This window comes from Octodon degus, unplaced genomic scaffold (assembly GCF_000260255.1).
Source record: "Octodon degus isolate 3935 unplaced genomic scaffold, OctDeg1.0 scaffold00221, whole genome shotgun sequence".
Classification (NCBI taxonomy): domain Eukaryota; kingdom Metazoa; phylum Chordata; class Mammalia; order Rodentia; family Octodontidae; genus Octodon; species Octodon degus.
In genome coordinates, this window is record NW_004524797.1 from 1,366,225 (window position 1) to 1,392,376 (window position 26,152).

Here is a 26,152-nt window from a genome sequence, read left to right on the forward strand (position 1 = left end):
AGTTGAATCTAGAATGTGTAATTGATTCATAGCGAGATGCTAAGATAAAGGATGCTAGGATGAAGGGTGGGTGATTATAAAATCAGACTACTGATTGGTATGACACAGCTTGCTTTTGCTGTCTTCCACCTGCAATGAACTGTTTCTTCTCTGTGATGTTCCACTGCCATGCGCCACCCTGCCTTGGAGCCAGACAGCTGAAGACTGAAATCTCTATGATTTGTAAGCCAGACAACCATTTTCTCTTTTAACTTTGGACGTCAGGTATCTTGTCTCAGCAATAAGAAAAGCAACTAAGATAGAAATTGGTACCAGAGATATGGGGTTGTTGCCGGGACTATACCTGACCATGTGTTTCATGAGCCTGTGGGAATAGAAAGGTTTGGAGATGCTGGCTAAAAGAGTAAAGCTGGAATGTCTTAGGCTGTACTTGATGAGAGATTCTGATCAGAGCTCAGAAGACCAGAAGGCTGATAGAAACCTTGTCAGTAAGGAATAGGCTCAGGAAGTTTCTAATGGGAAGGACTTCATTGGCTGTTGAACTCCAGAAAATGGACTACAGACACTATGTGTTACACCTTGGTAGGAATTTTGCATTTTGCTCATGTCCAGCAACTTTGCCTGGGACTAAGATTAAGGGAAGAAGACTAGTTAATCTTACAGAAGAAATTTCAAGGCAGTCTAATGTTGAGACAGTGGCATGTCTACTGTTGGAGTCTTTTAACCATTTATGTTGAGAATCAAGAACAAAGAGTCCAGTAAAATGATTTTAAATATTTTTAGTTTGGCAAGAAAGGAAACCCCAGTAAAGCTGCAGCCTATAAAGATGGAAGAGAGGAGAAGCTGGTCACTGAAAAGACCAGCAATAAAAAGCTAAATATTTCAGAAGAAGACAACAGAAAAGATGGTCATCATAAGAACCAACAGGACTCCAGCTTCATGCAGCTTCAGAGTTCCAAAGGTGACAGTTTTTGCTTTGAAAAGAAAGCCCCAAAGACTCATGTTTCAGAATTGTGGCAGCCTATGGAAATTGTCTCTCTAGATTTTGTTCAAAGGCACTTGGCGTTTACAGTAAAGAGAAAAGGAAGCCTGACTACTGCTCCAGCTGGTGGCAGACCTCATCCATGTGGTGCTGGTTTTAGGTGCATGCAGAATGCAAGAGATGTGGTGTCAGAAGGCTTCTATCCAGATTTCAGAAGAAGGTCCAAGAGGCTAGGCAGTGTGCCCCTGAGAGGACAGTGTAAAGCTGTGAGTATGAAGCCAGAGGTACAATAGAGACACTAGAAGTTTGGAGAAGCCAGGAATGTGGATCATTTGGGAAACTTCAAGAAAGGAACAGAAACAGTCCAAGAGAGAAGCCATGGAAGCAACAACTACCAGCAGTGCTATAGGGACAGTCTACAATTTGCCACAGATTGCCTGGGATGCTGGAAGTGGAACTGTGGGACTTAAGGTTTGCTTTGCTGGATTTTGGACTTGATTTCATCTCATTCTTTTGTATTCTGCTATTTGTACCTTTTGGAATGGATATTGTTATGGTTTGTGTCTAGATATCCCCCTGCAAAGTGAGTGAGGGTAGATATACTGTATACAATATAAGGGGAGGAAAGGGGCTTGTGCCACTCTTTCTGCTTTTGATCTTGTTGCTTTTGCTGTTTTCTGCCACCATAAACTCTTGCCCCTCTGCCACATGTCACTCTATCTTGGAGCCAGACAAGTATGGGTTGTAACCTCCACAAACTGTGAGCTAAACAAACCTTGTGTTCCTTAATTCTGGGTGTCAGGTATTTTGTCTCATCAACAAGAGAAAAGTAACCAAGTTGGGATTTGGTACCAGAAAAATGGAGTCATTGCTATGACTACACCTAATTATGTGGTTCAGAAGCTTTTGGGAATAGCTTGTGGGAAGAGTTTGGAAAATTTCAGAGATGTCACTGGAAAAAGTGAAGCTAGAATATCTTAGGTTATTCTGTATGGGAGATTCTGGTCAGAGCTCAGAAGACCAGAAGGCCAATAGAAACCCTGCTGGTAAAGACCAGGCTTGGAGGTTTCTGCTGGGAAAAACTGATTGGTTGTTGGACTCTAGATAATGTGTTTTGTGAATTGGCACAAAGTTTGTCTCCTTTTTGCTTGTGTCCAGAGTTTTTGCCTGAGACTAAGATTAAGGGTGGTGGACTAAATAATCTGGTGGAAGAAATTTCAAGACAGTCTAATATTGGGACAGTGGTGTGACTATTGTTGGGGGTTTTTAAGACAGATTTATGTTGAGATTGAAGAGCAAAGAGCCCAGCAGGATTATTTAAAATAATGTAAGTTTTTGCAGAGAGGAAAATCCTGTAAAGTTATGGAATGCAAAGATAGAGCTGAGGAGATCTTGATTGCTGAGAAGAAACAGAAGAATAGAAAAGAGGGCATAAGGGAATCACAAGAAGCTATAAGACTTAATCCTTTTTCAGTCTCAAAACAGCAAAAGTGAAAGACTTTGCTTTGAGGAGAAAGCCACAGAACACCATATTCCAAAATGGCAGTGGTGGCCACACCAGGTTACAGAATGGTGGCTGCATAGAGAATCTGTTCCTTACAGTCAGGTTCAGAGTGCTCAGTGATCCAGGCACTCAATGCCTATAGCCAAGAGAAAAGAAAACCTGGCTATTGCTTCAGTTGGCAGCAGACCTTGGCATCATCCACACGATGCTGGTTTTAGGGGCATGCAGAATACAAGAATTCTGAGGTAAAAAGACTTCTAACCAGATTTCAGAAAAAGGTCTGGAAGGTCAGGCAGTGAACCCCTGAGAGGGCAATATATGAAGCTGTGAGCATGAAGTCAAAGATATAGTGGAGACCCCAGAAGTTTGGGAAAGCCAGGAATGTGGATCATCTGAGGAAATCTACAAGAAGGTAGCAAAGCAGGCCCAAGAAAGAAGCCCTGGGAGCTACAACCACTGGAAGTGCTATGGAGGTGGAGCCATGCAAGCCCTTTGGTGCTCACAACTTACAACAGATGGCTTTGGATGCTCCACATGGAACTACATGATTTAACGTTTGCCCTGTGGGATTCTGGACTTGTGTTGGTCCCATTCCTTTGTATCTCCCTGTTTGTAACTTTTAGAGTAGAAATGTCTATCTTGTGCCACCAAATGCCGAAAGTGTTTAACTTTTCATTTTCTGTTGAGGTTCACAGCTAAAAGTTTGCCTTACATCTTGGAGGAGACTTGGGACTTGGACTTTCCAGAAATACTGATAGTGTTAAGACTTCAGCAACTCTTAGTGATGGACTAAAATGTCTTTTGCAAAAAGGAATTTGAATGAGTCTTTGAGGGCTCAGGGGCAGAATGTTATGGCTTTTTTCTAGATTCCCTCCAAAGCCTCATGCAGTCATAGGTGTATGAGGCCAGGATCATACACCTAGAGTGTATGATGCTGGGATTGAATTATATGCAATGCTAGAATCAGAGACACTAGGATTAAGAGTGTGAGTACTACCCATCTTAAGTAGCCTGGATAACATATGAGGAATGAACTGCTTCTCCTCTGCAATGCCTGTCAGCCATGCCACCAAGCCTTGGAGCCAGTCCAATAATGAACTGAGATCTTTACAAACTGTGAGCTAAATAAACCTTTCTCCCTTTAATTTTGGGCATCAAGTATTCTGCTTCAGCAATTAGAGAAAAGTAACTAAGACAGTGTGTTCAAAGACCAGGATCAGGGCAATAACTAGGCAGATTAGTGTCAATAGTACTTTCAAGTAGGCTCAGGAAACAAGGGTCACAGAAGGCAGGCTCTCCCAGATTTGTGTGGGGAAGAGTACCCTTGTTGCTGCTCATTTTAAAGGAAGATGAACCTTACCTCATACCATATATAAAAAATTAACTCAATGGGTATCAAAGACATAGATGTAAGAGCTAAAACTACACAACTCTTTGAATGAAATGTAGGCTTAAGTCTCTTTGACCTTGGCTTAAAAATGGCCTATAAATATGACATTCAAAGCAAAACTTATTTTTATTTTATCAAAATTAAAATCTTTTATGCAAAACATACCATTAAGAAGGTAAAAACAATGTGCGAGTGGAATATTTTTTTTTGCAAATAATGTAGAGACAGCTCCTGACTTATAACAGCCTAACTTATGATTTTTTGACTTACAATGATACCAAAGTAGAAAACATTCAGTAGAAATGAAACTTTGAAATGAAAATTTCCCCCCAGTTTCATGACACGCAGCATGATGCTCTCTTCTGAGGCTAGGCAGCTGCACAGAGCTGCAGATCTCACTGATCTCATGCAGTGATAAAGCTGGAAAATCAATATGTACTGTGTACTGTACTGCCAGTGTCTTTTGGATACAGCTATTCAATAAATTACATATGTTATTCAACAAATTATTATAAAGTAAGCTTTGAGTTAGATAAATTTGCCCAACTGTAGGCTACCATAAGTATTCCGAGCTTATTTAGAGCAGAGTAGGCTAAGCTGTGCTGTTCAGTAGCTCAAGTACATTAAATGCACTTTTGACATGTTTTCAATTAACAATGGGTTTCTCAGGGTGTAACACCATCGCAAGTCAAGAAGCATCTATATTTGATACAGGTCTAATATCCAGGAACTATAAAGAATTCTCATAACTTGATCACCAAAGATCAGACAAAAGATTTCAATAGTCTTACCTTTTAAGAAGATTTACAAATGGCCAATAAACATATGAAAATGTGGTTAACATCTTTATTCACTAGGTTAATGCACATCAAAACCACTTCACCTCCAATAGGGTGGCTATAATTTTTAAAAAATGAAAAATAGTAAGTGTAAGGAAGGATGTGAAAGAATTGCAACTCTCATATATTGCTGATGGGAATATAAAAATGATGTAACCACTGATATAAACCATATGACTCAGAAGTTGCATTGTTTGGAGAAGTATACATCCAAAAGAACTGAAAGCATATACATGTGTCCACACAAAAACATACACAGAAATATTCAAAGCAGCATCATTCATAATAATCAGAAGCAGAAACAACTAAAATACCCTTCTGCAGGTGAATGGGTAAACAAAATTAGTTATATTCATGTAATGGAATAGTATTTGGTCATAAAAAGAGGAGAGGTACTGATACACAACACATGAATGAACCTTGAAAACATCATGCTAAGTTAAACATGCTAGACACAAAAAGCCACATATTTTTTATTCTATTTATATGAACTGTTTTAGGCAAATCCATAAAGACAAAGGGTAGATTTGTGTTTCTCAGGAGCTGGGGAGAGGAAATGAGTGAATGCTAACGAACAGGAGCTTTCTTTCTGGGATCGCAAAAATTTTCTGAAATTAGACAGTGGTAATGGCTATACATCACTGTATACAGTGGATAGCATTTAATTGCATACTTTCAAATGGTTAAAACAGTTCCTTTTCTACTATGTGAAATTTTCTCAATAAAAACAAAACCCAAAGCACTCTTTAGTAGTTTCTCAGTGATTCAGAGTGTGAACCAAAGCTTTCACAAACGTCCCTTAAAAACCACCAACTTTTTCCCCACCCCCAATTTCCAACCAGCCATTCTGCCCTAGTGTTAATAGTGTCTCCAAACATTTCTACAGGCCCTCCAGAATCCCTCATACATCAGCACTTTGCCTGGCTCCTCTCTCTGCCTGGAATCCTCTTCTTTCAGGTATCCGATGACTTGCTCCTCACTACCTTTGGCTATCTGCTCAAATGTCAAATGTCATCTTACCTTAGAGGCTTTCTTGACCTCTCCTTGATCTCTGCCCACTCTCCATTGCATCTGCTTCTTTTTACCAGCATAATTTTTCTCCAGACTTAATTTTTAGTGTTTGTCATCTGACAGACAATATTACACATTTATCTATTCATTAGTTTTCATCAACTATGTCCTTGTACAAGAATGCAGTAGCATGCGTGTCAGTTGACAACTCTATAAATGAATGTATAGAACAGAAATACAATGAAACTGATGGCTACACTTCACTACAGTAATAGACCCAAGAAAAAATACACAGCTATCAATATAGAGTATAAACAGAGGTTGATTTTGCAGCATGCATGTCTGATATACACAATGAGTAAATAAAAATAGGACAACCTTTTAACATGATGAGGAATAACCAACAGGCATCAAACCTTGCTAACAGCATCCTCATTAAAATCAAGAGCAAGACAAGAATACTCTGTATTTTTACCATTTGTAAATATAGTTCTAGAATATCTAATGAATGAAACAATAAGAATAACATATATATATATATAGTGTTCCCTTGGGCACTATTCTAGCCCCTAAGCACTTTATAGGTATTTGCTATTTTAACATTTGTGATACTTAAGGTGATGTGGCCCTATTATCAGGGACACAGAAAAATTCAATAACCCACTCAAAGTCATCCAGCTGGGAAGTGGCTGTGCTAGAGTTAGAACCTGGGAAAAAATGTTTTGTGCTAATACTGTTTAGATGAGATATCACTCCTATATCTTGTACTCTGAGTAAGTAGTACAAAGACAATAATATGCAATATATCCACTATTGTAACAATCCTACTAACGTGTTTTGAATTTCAGTTTCACTGTTTATTTATTTTTTTCTCTTTAAAATAAAATTTAAAATATAATCTTATGTCTCATTAAGCACCATCCAGCCTGGCCCCAGTGAAAAAATGATAAGGATGAAGACACCGTAAAGGCTGCAAAGCAGAGAAAATGCATCTTTGCTTTCAGTTGCTGTTGTGGTCTACCTGGAAGGCTCAAGCGAATTAAGAGAGCAAAAGCTACCAGCAGGAATGAGCTCAATATGGCCAGTCATGAGGGATATATACACAGATCTATAGCTTTCCTATACTCTGGCAATAGCCGCTTTAAAAGTGTCACAGAAAATAGAACTCCTTCTCAAAGCAGTAACAAATTACCGGAATTTCAGAATACTTGAAAATAAATACCACAGCAAATGGAAAGGGTCTACATAAAGAAAATGACAAGACTCTACAGGGAACCCAAGGAGAAATCTTAGATAGAGAAATGTCGCATGTTCACAATGTATAGACTCAGTATTTCAAAAATGTCAGCTCTCCCCCAAATTTATTACAGAATGACTAAAATTCAAATAAATCACCAAAAGCATTTTTGGGAAACTTATCACAATTACATTGGTGAAAAATAGAGATAGTTGTGACAAAAGGGAGATTGTATATTGCTATGTTATGCTATGTTATCACATGAATTTTATCAGAGAACTATTAAAAACATTGTGATGTCAGTTCCCAAGCAGAAAGGTAAATCAATGGGACAAAATTTAGAAGCTCAGGAACAGAAGCTTAATAACCTCAATGAATGTAAACACTATATGCCATTACATGAGCTGATACAAATAATACCAGCAAGTATGAAAAGGGGGATAGTGGAATAGGGTAACAAGTAGAGGGTAGGGAAGGGACTGGAAGGGGAAAGAGATTAAAAGAAAAGAAACAAGCTATAAGGGCTGGCCAAATAGCTCATTGGATTAAAGTGCCTGCAAGCAGGTGCAGAGGCCAGGGGTTCAATCCCCGGGCCTGCCATGCCAGCTCTGCACCTGGGACACACTTAGACAGCAATTAAGACTGGGTGTGGTAGCACGTGCCTGGAATCTCAGCTCTTGGGAGGCTGTAAACAGGTGGATCACCACGAGTCTGATCTAGTAGTGAGACCCTGAACATCCTGTAGACCCTTTCCTAAAAAAAAAAAGAAACAAGCTATAATATGTATATGTAGTCACTCCCAAGATAACTATAAGGTGTATGAATTGCAAACATGCACTAATAAAAAGGCAAAACAAAAAATCTCTCAGGACAGCAGAAGTGTCCAGCACAGTGGCCATTAGTCATATAAGGTTCCTGAGTACTTGGAGCAGTAGTGTCAGTCACATGTTGAAATGATAGCATTTTGTGTATATTGCATAATAAAAATTTAAATCATTATTAAAATTAATTTTACCTATCTCATTTACTTTTTAAAGTGTGGTGGCTACTAGAAAATTCAAGATCACATATGTGATTAGCATTATATTCCTAACACTCTGAAATGGTATAAGCATATATAGAATATAGCATAATATTTTTTAAAGACTAAATTTAGCATAGGAATTTTAATGACTTGGGAAGAGATATGTCACTTAAGTTTTTTTTTGTTTACATATTTGGCATGGGGTCTCACTATGTATCTCTGACTTGCGATCGTCCTGTTTTCAGCATCCCCTGTGCTGGGATTCTAGGTGTGCACCACCATTCCCAGACTCGGTCACCCACTCAGTGTGCCCAGGGGCCAGGGCTGGCATGGCATGCGGGACTGGAGATCTAACCCTGGCCCCTGCACTTACCAAAGCAGGAACTTAGTCTACTGAGCTATCTCGCCAACCCTTGTCACTTAAATGTTGAAAGAATTAATGAGTGACTCTGAATGAGGTGGAAGGGAAAGTTTGATATTTCAGATCAGATACTGAAATTCCAGATGCACTGAAACATGAAGTAATAAAAATATTAGAAGAAAACATAGGAGAATATTAACAAAAATTCTCGTGAAGGGAAGAGTTTGCTAAACATAAGATGAAGGGTAAAAACTGGTCTTGATAAATGTGAGCATGCCAAATTTAAGATTTCGAATGTACATTTCAAGTAACATAGAAAGTAAATTAGATGCCAAAGGAAACATGGGAAAATATCTGCAGCTTACATGATAATGGGCTGATATCCCTACTCTGTATGCTTATAAATTGGTAAGAAAAAGAGCACTCCAGGAGGAAAAATTGCCAACAACATGAACAGCCAATTTACAAAAAGAGAATCAGAAATGAGAATCTTAGTAATAAATAAATTCAATTTTAATAGTAATCAGAAAAATGCAAATTAAAATAGCAGTTGCCAAAGATCAGAAAAGAATAATACACAATGTTGGCAAGGAGTGCTTTCATATATTGCTGTGAAACTCTAAATTGGTATGCTCTTTCTGGAGGACAGTTTGGCAATATCTATGAAAGGTTAAAAAATGTATGTATGCTATTTCTAGGAACTTGATATTGGAAAATAATCAGAGTTGTTCCAACAGAAACTCAACTATGAGGTTACTGTATTATTGTTTATAATCAATAAAGACTAGTAAGCAGCTGCCATGCTCTTTAATGAGAAGTCTTAATTACTCTTCTCTCGTTGCTGGGACAAATACCGGACACTCAAAATGAAGGAAGGAAAGGTTTATTTAGCTCACAGTTACTGGAGGTTTCAGTCCCTACTCAGTTGTCTCCAAGGCAGAGCGGCACACGGCAGAGGGTCACCTTTCATGGAGGTGGCAAAGAGCAACAGCACAAAAGGAGTAGCAGCAGCTGAAGCAGCTAACTTTCCTTTCCTCCTTACATTGAAATGCAAATTACCTGCTCCTGGGCAGGTGCAGCATCCACACCTACAATAATCAATCACAAACTCCAGAAGCCACCCCAAGACTGCATGAGGCTTTGTGTGTGTGTGTGACACCTGTATACAAATCATAACATGGGGTTTTCTCGAGTAAGTGATAGCAATGAAGAAGGGAGAATTTTTTTAAAGAGAGAATGGATAAAGATGGTGAAAACAAGTATACATCTATCCCCTGGCCCATTCCAAATTTCTTGAAATGACAAATAATTCAAGAAAAATAATCTCCAACAGTTTTAGAAAATGAGACTGGAAGAAAATATGGCCCAAAAGTGTATCACAGAGGGCTCTGGCCCAAGTAGAGGCAGTCATGGGGTCACAAGGGGCACAGCCAACAAGCACTAGGTGGTCTTTATGAGTCAAAGTAGTAAACATTTGCTGGCATGGGAAACCATTCTCCCTGGACTACCAAATTTAAGAAGCCACTTGTAGATTAAGATCATGTTAGTTATACATATTGGAAAAAATGGAAGGCCATTAGTCCAGATAGTTTTTTGTTTGTTTGTTTGTTTTGTATTTAGTACAGGGTCTACAGGGTCTACAGGGTCTCACTACGTAGATCAGACTCACAGTGATCCACCTGTGTTCAGCCTCCCAAGAGCTAGGATTACAGGCACATGCCACCATGCCCAGTCTCAAGCACCACCTCAGCACACCCCGGGCGCGGGGCCAACACGGCATGCCAGAGATCGAACCCCAGTCACTGCACCCTGCCTAAGCAGGTACTTTAGTCCTCTAAATGACCTTTTAGTGGTTAGGCGTTATGGATGGAAGTGGTCTGTCCCCCAGTGGTTTAAGTGTTAGAGTCTTTATCTTCAGTGTGGCTAAATGAGGAGGTGGTATGAAGTCTCTAGAAAGTGAGACCTAGTGGGAGGTGAGTAGATCACCACAGGAACTATCCTACTCTCATCGGATCCTATGGTTCTCAAGAGAGGGTTGACTTGTCCTGTGAGTTCTTCCTGTATGTGTTCCCACCATTGTGACGTCATCCACAAGGAAGTCTTTAAAGTCAAGGCCATAGTGGTACCATGGCCTTGAACCTGCAGAACCGTGAGCTACATGAATCCTTTTTTCCTTATAAGGCACCCACCCTCTAGTATTCTGCAATAGCAATAGAAAATGGACTAATAACACATTAAGTTATGGTCAATTTTTAATTATTCTTTTTGCCCTATTGTGTTTTCTACATTTTTCTGCCTTGAGTGCATATCAATATTGCCATTAGAAAATAATAACATTTTAAAATAAAAAAGCAAAAAATAACAACAAAGGGATAATTGATATTTTTATATAAGAAAGCAGCTACTTTCTTTTATGTAAGAAAATAATGTAATCTTCTAATTTTTCTTTTGAATACTGCAGTACCCTGGCTGGCTTCCCAGCCTCTGGTCTACTTGTCTCAATCCTTCTCTCAAGACTTCTACCCTCTCACCCTCCCTATCTGAAAACTTTCTGTGGCTCCCCACCACTGGCAGGTAGAGACATAAAGAGCCTTCCCTGTCCCTCTTTCCTCCCCCTTCTCATGCCGAGCATTGAGTTATGGAGCCCACAGACTTCTCACCATTTCCTGAAGGTTCCACACCCTTCCCCACTCCAGTCCTTTGTTCACATGGCTCTGGTGCTCTCCAGGCCTGGCAGATGGGCTTTGGGGTGTCCCGGAATAGCTCTGGAGAATCTACACATGACAGAATGCACTGTGCTGTCAGCTAGGAGGACCAGCGCGATAAGGGATCCCAGGAAGAACTGTAGGAGCAGCTGTGGAGGGTGTGCTGGGCTCCGAGACCTGGGAGCTAGGAAGGCAACACAGACGACATGCTGACTGCTATGGCTAGAGCTCCGGGGGCTACACCATCTCATGAGAGATGGGTTGTCACCATGTACCTGTACCGCCTTGCTTCTGGGGAGGCACAGGGGATACCATCCCCAGGTCCTTGGCCTCTTCTCTTCTAGGCTCACATACATACCTGTCATCTCTTGGTTATCAGATCCTGACAGTCACACACCACCCTGAATGAGTTCTCTAAAACAGATTGCACAGTGTTGGCTGCCTGGGTGCAATCGTCTACACACAGTAGGTACTCAAAAACTGGCAGTGGATGATGTAACAATGACGCTTTCCTATCCTAAAGATCCTAATGCAGCGTGTGCTTCACAAGGCTGCAGCTGTGTCTGGGAACTCAGCCCATGGCTGCAGGAGGCACAAGAAAGTATCTCTGTGAGGGCTTTAAGGATACAATAGGTGGCCAGTTTCCCCTAGAGTGTCTCAGAGAAGGCACATGCCCTGCTTCATCTTCGTGTTCTAGGGTCCATACAGTCTGCGGTAAGGACACTGTCACCTCTGGACTGATACTGTGATCTTCTCCATGTCCCTAGTCTGAGGTCAATTCCAGCAACCGACTTGAAACTATGCCTCTGCCTTAGTTACTTTGTCTCATTGCTGAGACAAAATCCCCAACACCCAAAGTTAAAGGAGCAAAGATTCATGTGGCCACTTACGGCTGCATCATCACTACCTATGACTAAATGAGGCTTCGGGCGGACATCCAGATACAAATCATAATATCTTCCTCTGTGGAAGACTTAGCCACCCCCACAGCTGGTCAAGGGCCCTAAGTATACACATATTGCCCCTGAGATGGCAGGGCACTAGACATGGGAGACAGCCAGTGGTTCGCCCCAGGTGGATCCTCCACCTCTGTATGGATGGGAGAGCAGAGAACCCCCTTCTTCACTCCTGATCTGCTTCCCAAATTAAATGAATGGGTGGTCAAGAAGCCTTTGTCCCTGTGGTCCCCAAACTTCAGACACTCTGGCTTGCTTGGAGGCCATTTCACCAGATGTACACACCACCTATGAAACCACTAACTCTGTATTTTCCTTCAACCTGTCTCATTTGTTAGTGGGAATTTCACCTTAAGTAACAATATTCATGAAGTGCAGAAGATGAACCAGTGGTGATTTTTTTCTAGCTTGTTATAACAAATATAGCACAGTTAAACTTACACAAAGATATCGCATACTCAGGCCTGACTCTGGGAAATGGACCTACCTCCACAAAGAGGCCAAAGAGGCTACAAAAAACAGGTACTTGAGGAGGTGGGACAGATATGGACCCATTCCTTCTGGCTGTTCTGCAAATCTGGTCCCTTCTGGAGGTGGAGGTGAGAACAGAAAAGGGGAGGATGCAGGTGTAGGCCATGGCTAAGTCACCTAAAAGCACTAGCAGGTTCATCAGATAAAAGCTGCAGCGAAGGTGGGGCCTCTAGATTAAATCTGATCTCCCGAGTCCCTCCTGTCTCCTAATGATGGAAGATCTGGCAGGCTAAGGCAGGGAAGGCCATAATGTACGTGGTCCTTTCCTTAGGTAATGTGGGCTTAGGGCCTGGTAGTCTCACCCTCCAGTCGCATAGGTATCTAACTCTAGCATGCAGCAGTCAGATTTCTGGATCCTTTCTTGTGCCTACCTCTTTGGGCATGGGATAGAGCCCGGGTGAAGCTGCTGATACTTCTGGGCCAGGGACCACACTGGATGGCCTGTGCTCTAGGTGTGGGATTATGTGACCTGAAGATAAAGGATTTGGAAGAACCTCCAGGAAAAAGCACCCAGACACAAACTACAGTGTGCACATCCCCAGATCCCACTCCAGCACCCCCAGAAGCAAGCTCTTGGTGGCTTCAATTTCAGTGGGTGTCCTAGAACTTTCTACCTAGAGCCCTAGGAGAATCTCCACCAGCAAACAATGTCATGTCCAAGAAAGACATCAAGTTAAGAAATGACAACTGCCTTACTCTCCCACCCTGTTGTTGCTGACTCCTCCCTTCTTCCTCATGCCCCTGGTGGGTTTTGGGAAGCAGGAAATCTAGAGAGAGGATGAGGTCAGCGTGAGGGCAGACGGCAAGGTTGGGAAGTTCTATGCTTCCTCTGTTTATCTTGTTATAGCAGGGACAGACTCGGTATAACAAATCACTGGATTTGTCCTTAAACATATGACCAAACAGACAAAAAAGTCCTTTACTGAAAAACACGGACCAGCCCTTATGGCACATTTGTGGACCAGACACTCCACATGGGAAGAAGACAGATCAGTGCTGGTGATGGGGGAAGATGATAAGGCAGGTGTGTCCCATGCTGCACAGTGCTAAGAGCAGGCACCGGGGCAGTGAGCACAGAGTCAAGGCGGCGCACCTGATCCTACCAGAAGAGAGGTGGCAGCCATGTGGGGAGGATGTTCCTATAGAAAGAAGAGCCAGCATGGAGGTGTGGTTGGACCAGTGGGGCAGAAGGGGAGCTACCAGAGGTGAGACAGAGATGGTGGCCTGGGGACCATGAAGGACCACACTAGGGGCGGGCTCCTGCTCACAGAGCGATCCCCTGGATTCTGTGTGTCAGCGACTCTCACCACCCTTCACTGCAGGGGACTCTCCCAGGCTCAAGCTCTGAAGAGCTAGTGCAACTTTAGAAGAGTTCACCAGAGACCTCTACGGTGGGCCAGATGGCTAGCTGGCAAGTGGGGTAGCTTCTATGGGGCCAGGCAGGGCCCTGGAGGGCCGCAAAGGGCAGGTGCTTTGAAGAGGAAGCTCACAGATGGTGACCTTTCTGTCCCTGGCAGATCAAGGGTTTTGGTGGATCCTGCCACTTGAGGGAGGTCTTTGGTAAGGAAAGGTCAGCTCCATACACCTGCAGACCACTGAGGACTGGCCAGGAGGTGGGGAGTCTGGGAGCCTGTGAGGAAGGAGAAGACAGGTGGGCAGTGGCACTTCCGTTGGCACAGAAGCCCTGCCACACAGGGGCTCCTGAGTGGGGGACATCATGGGCAGAAGAGCCAGAGGCTAGATGATGATATAAATGCTGCTTCTCACCTGGTGCTTTTGATGATCCAGTTCTCTTCTTAGTGCTTCAAGTGTCCTAACACATTTGATCCTCACGACAACCCTAAGAGGTAGTACATACTAGGATTATGCCCATGCACCAAAAATAAGATGGAAAACAAGCCTAGGAGAAGATGCCCCATGTTCTGTGTCAACAGGAAAATGAAAATTATAGTGACAATGACATACAGCTGCACTGGAGTAGCCAAATCCTGAACACTGACAATACTAAGTGCTGGTAGGGGTTAGAGCCACCAGAACTCCTCATTACTGGTGGGAATACAAAAGGAGGGTGGTTTGGCAGTTTCTTACAAAAATAAATATGTGCTTGCCATATAATCCAGCAACCAAGCTCCTCAGTGTTTACCCAAAGGAGTTAAAGACTTAGGTCCATATTAAAAAATCTGCATACAGATGTTTATAGCAGCTTTATTCCTAATTGCCCAAACTTGGAAGTAGTCAAGATGTGTTTCAGTAGGTAATCAGGTAAACAATATAAATATACGGTATATCCAGCCCATGGAATATTATTCAGCACCTGCAAAGAAATGAGCTATCCAGCCAAGAATAGACACAGTTACGTGTCTGCACACTAAATAAAAGGAGCCCATCTGAAAAGACTGCATTCTGCACCATCTTGATTGCAAGACATGAAAAAGGCCAAATGGTAAAATGACAGGATTTCTAGGGTGGGCAAAGTACTCTATATTATATTATAATTGTAGATACATGACATTGTATATTGTCCAAACTCAGAATGTGCACCAGTTATTGTGACCCCTAAAATGCCTCTAGACTCGGGGTAGTTTATGATGTGTCATGCGCCACCCTGGTGGGGATGTAGACAATGATAGAGGCTGTGCATGTGTGGGGTGGAGGGCAAATAGAACTTTCTGTATCCTCGTCTTGATTTTTCTTTCTTTTTTTTGGTGGAACTGGGGATTGAACTCAGGCCCTTGCGCTTGCCAGGCAAGTGCTTATTCTACTGAGCCATCTCCCCAGACCTTCGTCTTGATTTTTCTGTGAACCTAAAACAGCTTAAAAAAAAAAAAAAGTAGAGTCTTAAAAATCTGGACCAAAACAGAGGTGCTAAGTGATTAAGTACTTCCTATGATCCTACCCCTGGAAATGTCAGGCTCAGGCCCAGCGGCCAGCGCTCTGTAAGCTTCAACCTACAGTCCAAAGGTCTGTGAGTAGAAGTCTTACAGGTAATCTGGCCCCTCTCTCTTCTTATCTTATAGAAAGGGAAACAGATTCAAAGAGAACAGGTGATTTGTCTAAAGAAATTCTGAAGGTTACTTGTGTCTTAGAATTAAAAACCAAGCAAATTACTTGGTGAGGATGATTTGGTAGCTATAAGACCTAGAGCTGGGGGCAGACCCAAAGCTCCTGTCTTCTGCTGGTCCTCTGTACTCCATCCCCGCCACAGTCTTGCCTCCATCCTGGGCCTGTAGTGCCCCTGTGGGCATCGCAAGATGCTCTGGCCTTCTGCTTCTGTGGCCCCAATACCAGTGACTCTGCCTCTCCCGCCTGACCCCAGCCAGGGCCCTCAGTCCCTACGTCCCCCTAGCTCTGACCACACCCTCCGCTCCACTCTTACACTGAATCTCTATAGAGCCTTCCAGTTTTCTAGTCTCCCGGATCTTCTAGAACCTTTCACTTCCCGCAGTCTCACAGGCTACCTGCCTGTCCACTACTCCCCATCCAGGACCCAGGGACCACCCTGTCAGCATACCCTGACTCTTCACCAATACCCCCACCTTTGTGTTGCAACTGTTAGAGCCCCAGCACTGGGATAAGTCCACTCTCCATCCTTCCTCTTTTGTCCCCAGTCCTAGACCTGCCAAGGGCAGTCTGGCCACTGTGGACTTGCAAATTGCTGGGAGTTCAAAGGTGCCCACCACAAGAGGGCGTCATCTCCTAATTGGAACTGACAGAGTCAATGATCAGGGTTGTTACTTTCAAGCCTGGGCTTACTTGAGAGCCTGGAGAGGCCTAGCACAGGGGCCAGGTGGTACGATTGTTCTGGGTGTGGCATGGGCGTTAAGATTTTTAAAAGTCCCCTCTGAGTCTAAAACTTGTTTTATCCAAAGAAGTACTGCTCAGTACAGAGAGATACACCATCATGCCACACAAAGGATGAGCCCTCAACACACTGTGCTATGTGGAAGAAGCCAGGCACCTAGGACCAAATCATTTCATGAATATGAGATTTTCAGAGGGTACAAGATACAGAGAACAAAGCCATCCTGGCAGTGAGGGCGGAATGGACTGCGGCCCACGGCAGCCTTCAGAGAGACGGAAGAGTTTTGGAACAGGATTGCAACCATGGTTGCATATCCATGAAAATTTGTTAAAATAACTAAACTGGGGCTGGGAAGAGAGCTCAGTAGAAGAAGCACTTGCCTGGTAAGCACAAGGTCCTGAGTTCAATCCTCAGTACCGCAAAAAACAAAACAAACAAAAAACCCCCAAACAAACAAACAAACAAAAAACCCAAACAAACAAACAAAAAACCCCTAAACTATATATTAACAATGTTATAAAATGGATAATATGAAAATTATACCTCAACAAAGTTATTAAAAATGAAAAAACCCAACTACAAATTTTAGTTTGGGTTTTTAAAAAAAGAAAAAAAATTTTTCCCCAGTGATTCTAGTGAGCAGGCAGACTGAGGACGCAGCGCAGGGAGCTTGGGACACTGCTCACCGAGGCCCTGTCCACTCCCCTGTGGCCCTCCGTAGCACAGTGCCCGGCATACAGCAGGGTACACTATTTTCTGCGTGGATGGATATGCATTGGCAGAGTCAGTGCCATGAATTCACTAGAGTACTGAGTGGCCACTGAATGAGCACCTCAGATGCAGAACTCTTCCATTTACCGTATTTTTCTCACCCAAAGCTCTCATCTCCCATTGGGATGTAGGAGGATTCACCCCCATCTTACAGAAAAGAAAACTGGACTTCTGCAAGGTGAATGCCTGGGGTCATCCCATCCTTCCCAGGCAAAGACCAGCCTGCCTGCTAACCAGGCCTTCCTGCTTCTTTCATTTCATTAAATCTTTAATCCAGAGAAGGCCTGGCTGCAGCAAGCACAATGTCTGCAGCCATGGTTGTCCTCCAAATAGTTCTAAATCTGCTATGTCTAACATTCACCAGGATGAGGTGAACTGCCAGAGGCCACACAGCCATCCCTTGGCAAAGTTGAGCCTACCATCAGCTCAGCTGATCCACATCTGGAGCAGCTTCTGGGCCCTCTGGGACTAGCCTTGATGCTAAGTGACAGGTGCTTGCTGGAGCAGCTGACCCCAAAGCTGGGATGGCCCTCAGCCCTCCCCTCCCTTCCAGTTACAATGCCACCGCAGTAAGCTCCATGGGATTAAGGTCTTTCCTTGTCCCTCCAACTTCAGGAATGCTTTCACTTGACATTCCTTCTAGCGCACCCGTTTGGAACAGAGGTGTCTGACACTGTTGCCCGACCAGTTTCATAATAGGAATCTAGTTTCCTTTGCACTCATGGAAAGCTGTTAGCCCCTGGCACATTTCCAGAGGCTGCACTCCAGGGATGCAGGCCAGACACCAGGAGAGGGAAACCGAAGCTCTTGGGCACAGAGAGGAGTCAGCTGGGCTGAGGGACCTAACTCAGGAGGGGCCCTTGCCAACAGTGCTACCTAGCAACATCCTGTCCTTGGGGAAAGAGGGTTCCTGCCTAAGACCCCGGCGGAGAGCCCCAACACAGGCAGGCAAGGGACAGAGATGCGGCACCTCGTTGTCAGTGCCTGCTCCCACAGGTGATCCACATAGTAGAGAAAGTACTGACCAACAGCCTGGAGGGTCAGGTCACACTCTTTACTGGCATGTGCCCGGGGGCAAGAAGCCACCAACCCTCTGCAAGCCTCAGTTTCCTCGCTTGCATAATGGGAACCATTACTGTTCCCTACAAGGCTGCTGGGCTGTGAGGGTGTTTGGGAGTCTAAGAAGCGCTGAACCAACATCAAGGTTCACCTCTTCAGGTGAAGCCTGGTGGAATGTCAAGGCTCTGAGGCTGTATACACGTAGCCGCATGTGGCGCTGGGAAGTTATGGATGGAAAGGGTGATGGGAAGTCTGAACCATATTTCCTAACTCCAAGAGCCATATTTCCTAACTCCAGAGATGATGTGAAACCATGAGCTCTCTCTCTTTACTTCTCTGGGTCTTAGTTTCCCCCTCTACAGATCAGATTAGGGGAGGTGCCCAATGTGCTGATAGCCAAAGATGCTATCAGAAAGAAGCAGGCCCTGCAAAGCCTGCAAGGTCAGGTGCTAATGGGACCAGGATTCTATCTGACCCTATTCTCCACCATCAACCTATTTCATGCTCATTTTAGAATTTTGTCACTGTTCTGTAAGGGGGAGCTTGCCAGGAAAGGCTCTTCAGGGTCTGGCTCTCAGTTGTTCCCACCAGAGACGGAGTCCCCTTAGCCTCTTCCTGGGGGGCCAAGAAGCAGAAAAGTGGGAGCAGACTGGGGGGTAAAACTTGCCTTGTTTGATCACCCACTCACATCTTGGGCCAAACCCTTCCACTCTTCAAGAACTTCCAAAAACATCTGTCTATGCACGAAACTCATCATTTATAAAGCTATTTCAAATCTATTCTCAATGGACAAAAGCTCTTCAAGAAGGTGGGTATTGCTCCTAGTTCACTTCCAGGGGGAAACAGCAACTGAAAGAAGTAGAGTGGCTTCTCCAAGTCACAGAGCCAGGATGTGGATTGGCCTCTAACACTCAGGAAAGACAAAAGCCTCAGGAGTAGAAGCACAGAGCTGAGATGGAAACCAGGGCAGGTGACCCAGGGCACTCTGCCTCACCTCTGTCACCACCTGCTTGGGCTTATCTCCCTCCTGAGCCAGCTGGTGGAGGGGGGGAATTCTTCCCCCACCTTCCCAGCCAAGGCCTACAGGATACCTTGCCTCATGCCTGGAAATTCCCCACATCTAATAGGTGGAGGCACCTGGGCTGCTCAGCATACCTAAGCTGTCTTGTTTTCTGGGGGTGACCCTAAGGATAGAGTATACATGGGAAAAGCAAGCAAGGTGTAAGGCAAACAACAAAAAAGAGACCACTCTTGCTGCTGTCCTTGCTAGTAAGGCTGTATGGAAGTGGAAATCTTCCAGGACCAGCAGTGGGACTCAGAAGTAGAACAGTCCTCTTGGAGGTCAGTCCCTCTCACACTTTTAAATGGCCCACTAATGCCAACTTCTAGAAACAACCACAATGCACACCTCAGCTTGGAGGTGTTGGCTGCAGGCTCACAGGGCTGTAAACATTTCTGGGGTCTAATGTACTAAGTTTCCATACACCTATCTGACTGACCACCACGCCCCATTAAAGCATGGAGTCATCAAAATCTCCCAGATTGGATGCAATGCATTAAAAAGTAAAATATGTATAGTATGAAGTCATTTGGGCTTAAACATATGTATATAAAAAGTTCTAGGAAGATAAATAGAAAATTGAAAGTAGGAGAACTGGAAAAAAGAAAATGGGATGGGAGTTGAGACAAAACAATAAATTTATTTTCTTATCATACATGTTTTAGATTTTTCTTTTCCAAAACAAAACCAGACCTCACATATTTACGTGTGAGTGTAAGGCACTATTCAAAACCAAAACCAAAACCAAAACAAAAAAGCCACCCAAGTCAAGATGACCCGGAAGTTGTGGTTCTAAGCCAGGTCTTCCCCCAAACTCTTCCTTAGGTAGCACATATCACGTTAGACAGTCATTACCTCGTCAGTAACAGGGACCAGCCCGTGGCCCCCGCAGGAGTGAGACCCAGGAGGCGAAGGGCAGTCAGCCCCCGTGCAGTCTAGCATGGTGTGCCTAACAGCGCTCTGCACACATCCATCTGCCACCAGCTCTCTTTGGACCCTGAGGTCCTGCTCCCAACCTCTCCCATGGGGTCGCTGCCCAGCAGGGAGCTAGCGCCCTGCAGCCGGGCAGGCAGCACCTACCTCAGAGAAGCGCTGGACGTCCTGTGTGAGCGTGCCCACGCGCCGCCAGCGGTAGTACTTCAGCAGCTTCAGGATGGCTGGATTCACTGCGTTGTCCGAGGGCACCGTCCGGAAAAAATAGGGATATTTTTTCTTATCAGCTAGGACAGGTGTGGTTGCAGCAAAGGAAAGCTGAAAAAATACAAAAGAGAAACGGTTTTTACCTGGGGTCCTCAGTAGCTTTCCTAATAGTATGCACACTGGGGTTCCTACGTACAAAAAAACACATGGAAAAGAAATTTTTGAAGCCTTTCCCTATAAGAATAACACATCATAATTGAAGAGAAGGTCTAAGTGTGCAAAATAAAGGAAGGGTAAAAAAATTAACCAGTGTTTTGCTCTTCCCCAAAGAACCACCATTAACGTCTACTTCCTTCCAGTCCTTTCTCTGTACAAAGTGATTTTACTGAAGTTTCTTGAGGCCATTCTCTACATACAAGTGTTTTTCCCACCACTTACATTTTATAAGCATTAAACTATGATGTCAAAAACTCTTTGTAAATATTTTAATAGTTGCATAATATTCCATCATATGAACATGACTCAGTTTAGTGAATCATCTTTCATTTGGGAGCATCTATGTTGCTTCTAATTTGTCATTATTTACCATTATTTATTGTCATTTTATTCTACAGGCAACTATGTACACAATATCTTTTTCTGGATTTCACGAGATTTCCATAAAATAGAGTTGGTGCTATAAAATTTCCCAGCTAAAGACAGCATACAAGCCTTTATAGTCTTTATGTTTGTTTCTAAAAAAAATTATTTAATCAGTTTGCATATATGTCAGGTCTAACTGAAGGACCAATTTTTCCACATTCTTGTCAACAGAGAACGAGACATTTCTCTAATTTTATGATGAATATCATTTAAAACTCTGGATTATATTACATTCATGATTGCATATAATGGTGAATCTTTTCCATGCAGTTGTTAACAATGCGGACACCCTATTTATTTGGGGAATGAGTTTTTCATTTCCCTCCTTTTTCAAGTGGTATTCTAATGCTTCTCAATTGAATCTAATGAACACTTTTCATACGGATAGCATTCAGAACTCAGGCGCTCATGGTTGTCGAAAATATCTCCGTTTGTTTGCCTTTGCTGTTTGCGAGCATATATTTTAATTTACACTCAGTAGTCAGAGCTGTCCATCTTTTGCTTTAGTATTTCTTCTTTTCCTTTTAAGTGCCAGAAAGTTGTTAAATTAGGTTTTAATTATCCTGTCCTGCTAGGCCCAGCTTAAATGTCACCACTTCCCTGACATTTCTGCTGCTCTCTGTCTTCCTTTCCCTTGGCCCCATCTACAGTAGTTAACAACCTTTTGATCTCTGCAGTGGGATGGTGAGAAATGGCACCTCACTGCAGCTCTCATTTGCATTTATCTTCCTGGGTGTGAGGCTGAGTCTCCCTTCCTGGGTTTAAGAGCAATTTGTCGTTCTGGTTCTGGTAGTCGTTCTCAGCCCCTGTCCACTTTCTAATGTGACTATTAGTTTTCCTTATCTACTTACAGAAAAGTTAATTCTTCACGGTGTAAGTTGCTAATTGTTGTCTAGGTTGGCTTTTGAAGTTGCTTACTGTAGCTCTTACCATGTAGAAGTGTTTTTTAAAAAATGTGGTTGAATTTGTCCATCTTTTTCTTTTACATCATCAGGATTTATATCATATTTAGAAAGGTCTTTTCTAAGAGTTAAACATCATATTATAATAATACACCTGCATACTCATTTATAGTAGCAGAACTCACAGTGACTAAGCTCAGAAACAGCCTAGATGCTCATCAAGAGATGAACAGATACAGAAAATGTGGTGTAAACTGGGCGTGGTGGCTCATACTTGCAATCCCAGCACTCAGGAGGCTGAGGCAGGAAGCTGGACTACAGCTGTGAGTTCAAGGCCAACCTGAACTACATAGCAAAACCCTGTTTAGGAAAAAAAAAACCCTACAAACAAACAGGGTGGGGGAGATAGCTCAGCATAAGTGCCTACCTGGTGAGCACAAGACCCTGAGCTTGATTCCTAGTACCAAAACAAACAAATAAACAACAAAACCCAAAAAAAACAAACAAATAAACAACAAAACCCAAAAAATATAATATATAATATATATATATATATATTCGGCCATAAAAAGAAAGAAATTATGTTATTTTAAGGAAAATGGATAGAATCTGAGACTATTGTTAGTGAAATAAGTCAGAGTAAGTTAAATTATGTATTATTTTTCTTAAATGAGAAATCTAAAATAGAGAAAGTAAGGAGGAAGGGAAGGAAGGAGGGAGGGAAAGAGGAAGACTTAAAGGAGAGGTGTTAGAAAGCAAAAAAGCAGACATGCAGAGACGGAGAAGAAGGGGAAGAAGATTGACAGAGGGTAAGACGGGGGTTAAAAGGGACTGAAAATGATCAAGATGTTCTTTTCCATATATTAATCCCCGAAATGAGTGTACCTATGATGTACTGCAAATGTACACTAATTTTTTTCTTTTTTTCTTTTTTTTATTTTTTTGATAACAATAAAATTCTTCATAGGAAAATTTGCATGGGTTTAGGTACACAATTTCTGTACAAGTATAGGCAGACATCATCTGTACACTAATTTTTAAAAGGCCTTTCTTAGTCTGAGATTTTGAAAAAATGCCTTAATAATTTGGTTAAATCTGATCTTTTCTCTCTTCTTCCTTCCCTCCCTTCTCTTGTTTCAGTTGCATCTTTGATGGAGAAGCACACGGCTGAGCCAAGAAGCTTTTCTGCCTTCACCTTCTGCCCAGGCCCTCATTTGGCTCAGCAGCAGCTCTAGGTACACTACATCCTGGTACAATGTCAGCTCCCAGGGAAGCCGCATCCCAGCACTCCCAGAATGCAGCCAAAGATACTCCAGTGCTGCTTCTTAACACCCAAGACCCTGGGCGGGCGCGCAGCAGACACTTGGCCTTTTCCTTGCTCTGGATTAGAGGGCAGACGGTCACCCCCTAGGATCCCTGGATGACCTGGGTCCACTCAGAAGCCTCCACAGGTCTGATCATGCAACACATAACCCAGCAGCCATTACCCGGAGCTAGACAGCACTGAGAAAAGAAATTTCTAAGATCCCCACAGAGACTGGGACACCCAAAACTCGAAAGGGTCAATAGCAAATTGACTGTTTAAAAGATTCTGGTAGAATAAAGACCAAGGGGAAGCCTACAGTGAGCAAAATTTCAGATGGATGCATAGAGCAGCCTTCAATTTCAGAGTTGTCCAGCAATGGGAGGTTGCCTTTAGAAGTAGTCAGATTCCTGAGTCTGGAGGTATGCAAATGAAGGCCAGAACACAACCTAGTGAGAATAGAGATTGCTGTGAACCCCAGAAAAACTGTAGGGAAAGTTTGTGTGGGCATGTAGGTGCATACAGGCATACTCATTTCTTTGAAAAATTAATGACTTCCATCAGATTCACAAAGAGGATCTTAGCATCCAAAGAAAGTCTGCACACCTGCCTCAGGTGAGAGTCACATCCCATAGGCTGTGCAAGAAAGAATAGCTCTATACAATTCTTTCAAGCCTAGGGTCTGCGATTCTCCTTTCAAGATTAAAACTGCATTGCCTGCCTCCTCTGCTCACCAATGTGAGAGGCACCAATCAGAAAAATCTGGGCACAGCCATTTCAGGACCTTGGACGTTATGCATACCATTGCAACCCCAAAAATGCTTATCTAATGCAATGTGGAAAATATTGGTTTTCGGATGTGATTTCTGAATCACACTCTGTTTGATACTTTACAGTTATTGTCCCATTAGTTCCAGGTCCACAATTAATTGTCGCTCGAACAACCTCATATGTTTGCCCTGTAGGTAATTACAGTGGTTACTGTTCAGTGAATAAATGGCCCATTGTTTTTACAATGGGCTTGGAGTGCAATATATGCCCCAGGTCTAAATCATGTTGGGTGCAAAATATTAACTGGCGCTGATATTTTCTGCACCATTTGAGATAATGCACTCTTTGATTGGATTCTGTGCATTACTATATCTCTGGCTTTAGCCTCCTAAAACTTTCTTCCATAGACAGAATGCAGGAGCACCACTGAACTTCAGAATCGGGGTGGGAAATCTGAGAAATCATCTGGCTTTGGGGTTCTCTATTCTGGCTGCAAACTAGAATTATTTGGACAGATTTTTAAATTTTTGATAACTTGGTCCCACTCCAAACCAACTAAATCAGAACCTCTGGGCATAGAGCCCAAGCAGCAGTATTATTTAAAAACTTTCCAGGTGAGTGTAGTGCCCAGGGAAGACTGAAAACCATTGATGCAGATCAGCTCCCTTAGTTTTGGACCAGAAGACTGCAGCCTAGAAATGGGTAAATGCAGATGTCCACCATAAACAGTGATAGGTGGAAGCAGCGCTTGAACTGCGATCTGGAGGACGCTTACCCCAGTGCCTCTCCACCTAATGGCTGCCCACCTGCTTCCGTGTGTGCCCCAGGCCTTCTTTCCCCAGCAGCCAGCAATGCCAGTGCTGGCATCCGAGCTTGAAGACCCACGCTTCTGGGCTCCCTGCCTTATTTCACACGACCGAATTAGTTTCTGAACAGACTGTGACTGAGGCTTCCAGCTAATCCCTTCCCAAGGATGCATTGCAGAGAGTATTTTAAATTCTAATTTATAGTTTTTATATCTAGTTTTATTGCATTGTTTTCAGAATTTGGCCTATACTATATCTGATTTGGGAATTTATTGAGGTTTCTTTGTGGCCTTTTTAACTTTTGTAAAAGTTCTGTGGTGGCTGGAAAAAAGATGAAATCCTCATTGTAGGCTATAGAATTTTTTATTAGATGACATACGCATAATAGATATAATCAAGCTAATTATATTAACCATATGCTTCAGATTTTTGTTGAGTTGATCTATGAAAAGCTGAGAGGTTTAAGTGTTTTTCTGTTGTCTCAACCAATTCTCTGTGTATTTCAACAGATTTTATTTTGCATTCTTTGATTTTATGTTTGAGGCATAAATATTCATCACAATTACATCTTTATTTTACAGTAATGTATATTCTTGTCTACTGCAAATAGTAGGTACTTAATAGATATTCACTGAATAAATTAAGAGTTGAAACATTTATCAAGGTAAAATAAATGTCTTTGTAATTTTACTGCTTTATTATATATTCTATCTTGCTTGCTATTAATATTGCAACTCTTCTTTTATTCCTGCTTGTATTTGCTTGACATAGTTTTGATCCTTTCATTGCTTATAATCTATTAAGATTATTTAAACTATGTTTCTCACAAAGAGCACAGGGATAGAATTTTGATTATGTATGTTTACTGCTATAATAAATACTTGGTCTTGCAACTATCATCTTATTGACCATCTTACTCTTCTATGTTTTTTTCTGTTCACCTTGATACAACTTTGAAACTACTCTTTTCTGCTGTGGATGTATATATTTATCTTACTTCAAGTCAAGCCTGATGGAGTAGCTCCTGATACTTTGAAGAAAGTAGGGGCTTGAAACATTGTTGAGTATGCCTTCTAGTGTCTTGACACACGGTGAAACTTGGCTGGGTATAAAATTCTCACTTCTTTTGAAGTTACAAAATGCTGCAAGGAAGAAATCTGAGGCTAGCTTGATCACTGTTAATTTGTAGGTATCTTATTTTCTCTACCTAGATGCATAAAGGATATTTTATTCTTGAAATTGAGAAAAAAAATACCATGACACATCTGGGTACGTGCTCTTGATTTCATCTGAGATTCCAGGAGTGCTTCATTATATATAGTCAAGTTTTCTAACACAGAAATATAAATGTAAATA

The 26,152-nt window shown here is 42.6% G+C and overlaps 1 protein-coding gene across 1 annotated transcript in view; it reads right to left on the reverse strand.

Annotated features, from left to right (window-relative positions):
• Window positions 1-26,152, reverse strand: part of Gabbr2 (gamma-aminobutyric acid type B receptor subunit 2) — a 391,890-nt gene that overhangs the window by 215,080 nt on the left and 150,658 nt on the right. The window contains exon 3 of the mRNA XM_004645219.1: window positions 20,313-20,483. Coding sequence (XP_004645276.1) covers window positions 20,313-20,483 — 171 coding nt within the window. The remainder of the gene's footprint in view (window positions 1-20,312; window positions 20,484-26,152) is intronic.